Source organism: Diceros bicornis, chromosome 19 (assembly GCF_020826845.1).
Source record: "Diceros bicornis minor isolate mBicDic1 chromosome 19, mDicBic1.mat.cur, whole genome shotgun sequence".
Lineage (NCBI taxonomy): Eukaryota > Metazoa > Chordata > Mammalia > Perissodactyla > Rhinocerotidae > Diceros > Diceros bicornis.
Window position 1 is genome coordinate 30,591,971 of NC_080758.1, and position 6,252 is coordinate 30,598,222.

General features: G+C 53.2%; 1 protein-coding gene across 2 annotated transcripts in view; it reads left to right on the forward strand.

Moving 5' to 3' along the window:
• SIRPA (signal regulatory protein alpha) overlaps window positions 1-5,095 on the forward strand; it is a 42,156-nt gene extending 37,061 nt beyond the window's left edge. For both annotated transcript variants that reach the window (XM_058563059.1, XM_058563060.1), the window contains 2 exons: window positions 66-105; window positions 2,554-5,095. In XM_058563059.1, coding sequence (XP_058419042.1) covers window positions 66-105; window positions 2,554-2,805 — 292 coding nt within the window. In that variant the 3' untranslated portion in view covers window positions 2,806-5,095. The remainder of the gene's footprint in view (window positions 1-65; window positions 106-2,553) is intronic.
• Window positions 5,096-6,252: the final 1,157 nt, after the last annotated feature.

Below are 6,252 nucleotides of genomic sequence, written 5' to 3' on the forward strand. Positions count from 1 at the left end.
TTTTATCAATTTGCATGAGCACTTAAGATAAGGAGGCTATTTTTATCTGTCTCCTTTCTTTTTAGGTTGCACGAGCCCGAGAAGAATGCCAGAGAAATAACCCAGGTACAGTCCTTGGTGAGATGCCCTTCCTGGGAAACTGGATGGTGTGATTTCCTTACATCAGCCTGAGTTGCAGATCCTGTTCTAAATTAAGACTCCTTCCCCGGGGTGGGGGGGCAGGGAGCGGGGAGGATCCTTACATTCCTATTTTCCCCCCCTGTCCTCTGCTGCAGCCAGGAGAGTCTGTCCCAGCCTCCTTGAGTCAGTGCCACCCATTGCACAACTCCAGGGGCCCCCTTCACAGTGTGTTCTATGTAAATGGTGCCTCTGAGGTCAGGCTGCGGCCTCCCTTGGTGTGGATCGTGCCGTCCTGCCTCCATGCATTTGCCCAGGCCAGTCCCTCCACCGGGAGCACCCTGCCAGCTCACTCCCGCCCCCTCCTGCAGCCCTTGTGTCTCTCACACAGTAACACACAGCACAGCCAGGGTCTCTTGCTTTGCTGATGGAGAGACCCTGTGTCAGTAATTACCTCATCAAGAGCACGCTCAACATTGCTGAGGCGATTTCACAGGCAACATGGTTGGCCTGTTTCCGAGAACTCTAGCCCTGTTCCCCACCGCTGACGCTGTCAGGCCTTGGAGGCAGAGGGCTCCTTGAGTCTTGTAAGAAGACAGGCCCTGCCCTGCACCCCGAACAACAGAGCGCTGGCTGTCCTTGACATTTCCCTGGCGGTTGTCATCCTTTTAGATGTCATCTGTTGAAGAGGGTCAGGCTGGTAAAGGCACAGCCTGCTCTCCTGACCCCATCCCTGGTCACGAGCTTGGGTGGTAATTAGAAAAACAAGACAATTTCCAGTCATGGGAGGGGAGCCTTCTCCCCAGTCGCTTTTCCTCTGGACTTCTTTCTGGAACTTCCAGGGGAAAGGACGATGGTGAGAAGAACTGGTCATTGAAACCCGTACAGAATTCTCAGTCAGCCAAGACTTACCGAGTACCCACTGTGTGCCGGGCCCTGGGAAGGGAGCAAGGCAGTCACAAGCCAGCGCTGTGGAGCTTGCAGCCTCGAGTCTAGGACTCCCAGTGCCCAGTGCCAGCCCTCCAGGGCGGGATTTAATGCTGTTGGCGTGGGTTTCCCAGAGAGGAGTGAGTGAGCAGGGGCAGAGGAGCCGTGTGATAAGACCACAGCTGTAGAGTCCAACAGGCTTTGGTTCTTTTCCAGCTGTGTGACTTTGACCAAATTATTTAACCTCCCTGGGTCTCAGTCTCTTCACTGAAAACGGGGTAAATAACTCCTACCAAGCAGAGCTGTGACAGGGCCTAAGTAAGGCGATCGATGGGATCGCCTGGGGCATAGAAGCCGTTGGGGACTAGATCCGCGGTTATTATTCTGCACTGACCAGGAGTCGGGGCTGTCGGTAGCTCCCCTCCGCTTCTACAGCGTGGGTGCCGGGCACAGGAGGAGCCACGTTTATACTCGGTGGTGGGTGATTGTAAGGCGGCAGTTGTGGGTGATAAGACTGGGGAGAGATTCAGATTGGCTGGGTGGTCGATGGCTGCTGACATTTATGCAACGTAATGCTCACTCGGTACCTGCCAGGCTCCGTTCTGAGAGCTTTACCTGGATGACCTCATCCAGTCCTCACAGTGACCCTGGCCAGAGACGCTGTTATTATCCCCACTTTACAGTTGGGGAAACTGAGGCCTAGAGAGGCTAAGTGAACTGCCCAAAGTCACTCAGCTGGAGAGAACAGAACCAGGACTCAAACTCTGGGTTTCAACTGCAGAACCTTTACCACCTGCTAACTGGTGTCTCATCCTCGTACGCCCCTATTCTCTGTCTCCCAGTGCCCAGCGTCACCCTGAGCGGGGCTGAAGTTGTTGCCGTCCATCCATCCACTCACTCATTCATTCACTCATTCATCACTGATTGGGCTTTTTCTGTGCCAGCCTTGGTTTCTGCATCATAACAAATGCCTAGTGGATATTGAGTAAACGAGTAAATGAATGACTGTCCCCTCCCAGTGGGGGATCAGCATCTCCTCAGACCCCCAAACAGACACAGTCCTAGGTGGTGGGGGCTGTAATGGAGAAACATGGCTGAGGAAGCACCAAGCAGGAGCCCTGGACCCAGCCGAGGGAGGGTCTTAGGATGAAGCGGTGCTCGTGCTGAAATGTACGTGGCGGATTGGGTTTGCTCACAAAGAGAAAGAAGGCCAGACAGTCTAGGCAGAGGGGAGAGCATTGAAAAGGCAGGATGGACTGCAGGAGGAGGTGACATTGAGGCAGGGCTGTGAGGTGACCACTGGTGTTCAGGAAGATCCTTCAGGCTGTGTAAGGAGGGAGGTGGGTTGGAAGGGTAGGGCTGGAGGCAGGTAACCTTGGCCAGAGAAGACGGGGCCATGAATTAGGGCTGAGCCAGTGGGGGAAGAGGAGACAGAAGCATCCAGACTTGGTACTGATGGGTGGATGAGTGGCCAGGGGCTCCAGGACGACCTCTCTCCATCTCATTTAGATCCAGGACAACAATGACATCACATACGCAGACCTGAACCTGCCCAAGGGGAAGAAGCCCGCCCCCCAGGCTGCTGAGCCCAACAACCACACGGAGTACGCCAGCATCCAGGCGTGCCCGCCGCCTGTGCCCGAGGACACGCTCACGTACGCCGACCTGGACATGGTCCACCTCAGCCGGGCCAAGCAGCCAGCCTCCAAGCCCGAGCCATCCTACTCGGAGTATGCCAGTGTCCAGGTCCAGAGGAAGTGAGCAGGACCACAGTCATCTCTAGGGTCTGTCCCCACGAGCCTTCCTGTCCCACGTGGGGCAGCCGTGATGAGGACAGCCAGCCCAGTTCCCGGGGGGCTGAGGTGGCGTGGGCCCGGGGACCCAAGGCTGAGGTTGGCTCTTGTCTCCCCAACTCACTTGGCTCTCCAGCATTTCCAGGGCGGCAGCCCCCTGCCTTGCCACACATGGAGACTGATGTTGCCAGACCTGCCAGGGAACCGACCTGGGAACTGGCCAGAGCCATCAGGGATCCAAGAACTCTCATGCCTCTCTCCACCAACGCGTGGATCTTGGTCATGGTCTTAGAGACCCTTGACTGCCTCCCTGATGCTCTGCAGCCTGATCTTCCAGGGTGGAGAGGGAGAAAACCCCACCTCTTCCTCCCACCACCACCACCCAACTGGGGCTTTGGGAAAAGTTTTCCCTTTAGATCGAACTGCCCCATCCATGGAGAAGCTGGAAAAAGAACCTCTGGGACCCACATCCTGAGACTTGGGGAGGTTGCTGCCAACAGTCCTGGTCTTCCCATCGCTGGACTGATGAGCCGCAAGCCCTGGGGGAGGAGAGGACCCTCCAAGGAACCACCACCAAGGACCAAGGGACAAAACCCTTCTCTTCCTCACCCTCCGAGACTCCTTGAGGCCCTGTCATCCCGCCCATGACACTCCACGTGGACCCAACTCTCCTTTCTAGACCTGAGCTTGCTTCCTCCAGCTAGCACTAATTCAGCAACATCTCGCTGTGGACGCCTGTAAATTATTGAGAAATGTGAAACGTGCAATCTTGAAACTGAGGTGTTAGAAAATTTGATCTGTGGTGTTTTGTTTTGTTTTTTCTTAAAACAACAGCAGCGTTATCTTGGCTCTTTGTCATGTGTTGAAGTTCATGGTTGGGTCTTGTGCAGTCTAAGGTTTAACAGTTGGTTGTCCTGGAGGGATTCTCTTAGAGCAGACACTGAGTGCCTCCAGAGTCCCGAGGATAGGGAAGAAGGTTCCGCTTTGGCTACTCCATGGAGATGCTTAGCCTTCTCTCCAGGACTAAATTGGCCATGTTCTCAGCCAAGCCACGTGGCTGGTACTAATGCCTTCCGTGCCCCCAGTGTAGTCCAAATCTGCCCCTTGCTTCTCTGGGCTGCCTCTTCACAGGGCGGTCCTGCCGAGACCTAATGCCTCAGTCTACTCACCCATAGCGAGGGGAGCGGAAGGCTGCCCTCCGTCCCCTCCATCTCACAAGCACTTTAGGGCCATGCAGGGTAGGAAGCTGTGCCTGGCTGTTTTCCCCACCCCTTTAGCGACTTTCCCCCGTTCCAGCTCTCTGAGCTGATCCCTACAGGAGGAATCTTCCATTTCTGCTCTCAAACCCTACTGGGATCAAACTGGAATAAGTCCAAGACAGCCAGGACTGACCCGCCTTCTGTCACCCTGTCTCAGGAGCTTGGGCAGAGGCTGTCACCTTGTTACCCTCTGATACCCACCCTTCCAATTCAGTGTGGGGGCCTGGCTGGGCCCAGGGCAAGCAGATGTTGCAAGCCCTGTTTGTTTGGTCTTCACGTGTAACTAATCAACTCTTAGAGCTAAGACACTAGTCTTTACTGCCCCTGGGTCCAGCCGTTTGATGCCCAAGGGATTCCAGGCTCAGGCTGTCAGAGTGAGAAGCTGAGCCATCCTGCCCCTCAGGAGATCCTCTGGTGGAAGTTCAGATGCTCAGCACAGCCCCAGCTCTCTGGGGGACAGTGATTTGGTGTTTTACATGATGGCATCCAGGAATTAGCTGAACCAACAGCCACGTGCACAGCTTTGGCCCGACGAGCTAGAGTTTCTCTGTGGCATCTGGGAGCACAGCGGCCCAGCCACCTGGCTCGAGCTATTTCCAAATTCCAAAAGGTTGGCTTGTAAACCTTAGTCTCCCTGTCTTCTGCCCAGAGAGAGCACATGTGTGTGAGCACGTGCACACACATACACACACACAATTTTAAAAGAATGTTTTCTTGGTGCCATTTTAATTTAATTTAATTTTGAATTTTGGAAGGGGAGTAAGAGAAGCCAAGAAAGTTGTGTAGCTTAGCTTTGGCCTGGCGGCCTGGACAGTCCCATACCTTGTGTATGGAACCCCAGGAAAAGGAAGAGATCGAAACAACAGTGCGGAAGGAGCGTGGTTTCGGGAGTTTATTTTAAGACTGCTGGGAAGGAAACAGGCCCATTTTGTATATAGTTGCAACTTAAACTTTTTGGCTTGCAAAATATTTTTGTAATAAAGATTTCTGGGTAACGACCCTTTGGGTGGTGAGTGTCCTTGTTTCTGTGTGTGTGTCCGCCGACCCTGGGAGCCCGGGAGAGGATCGCCGGTGGCCCCAGGGCTTGGAAACGATCGCAGGATCTGGGCATCTCACTGGGGTTTTATAGACACAAAGACTGTTTCCCTGGCTCACAGGGAGCCGGTGTAAGGTTGTGGCCAAAACACATGTGTACGCAGAATTCCAGCAGACAACCGAGTTTGAATCCCGGGTCTGCCACTTCGTAGCTGTGAGAATTCAAACAACTCACCTCTTGGAGACTGCAGCCTGTCATTGGCACAATGGGGACAATAATACCTCCCGCCGGGGTTAGTGTAGGGATAACGGGGTCACGGGGCACCGAGCCCCAGGCTTGGCACATGGCAGGCTGAAGTGTTGGGTCATTCCTTCGCCCCCTAAACATTGCACAGCAGGGTCTGGTCTCCCCTCACCACCCATGTGATCTTGGACAAGCAGGCCACCCTCTCCGAGCCCCACTTTCCTCCTCTACCCAAGGCGGAAACCTACTGCTTGTCCTAGAATGTCCTTGCCAGACGATGCATGTCAGTGCTAGTATGCAGTAGGTGCTCAATAAATGTTAGTTTCCTTACCTCCTCTCCATTTGAATATTAATCATATTAGGGACAATTCTATAATAATGTAATATAGTATTAATAATACTTCATGCTTACGGTGTCGGCACTTTACATCGATTAACTCCTTTAAACCTCACCACCTGAGGTAGGAAATATTATTGACCTCGTTTATAGACAAGGCACAGAAAGGTGGTGTAACTTATACAGGGTCACACAGCGAATGAGTGATGTTGCTGAGACCCAAACTCCAGCTATCTGACTTCAGGGCCCAACTTCTAACCAAGAGTTAATAATCAATACATCATGTATTGGCACTGACTATGAAAAATGATTAGCAATGATAATAGCTAATGCCTGTGACAGTAAGTAATATGCCAAGGGCTTTACGGTATTAACTGATTTGCTCCCCCCAACTACCATGTGAGGTAGGAACTCATTACCCTGTTTGACAGATGAGTAAACTGAGGCACAGAGACAGTAAGTCATTTCCCCAGTGTCCCATGGCAGAACAGGATTTGAACCCAAGGAGTCTGGGTCTTCCCCACCACACTGTACTGCCTC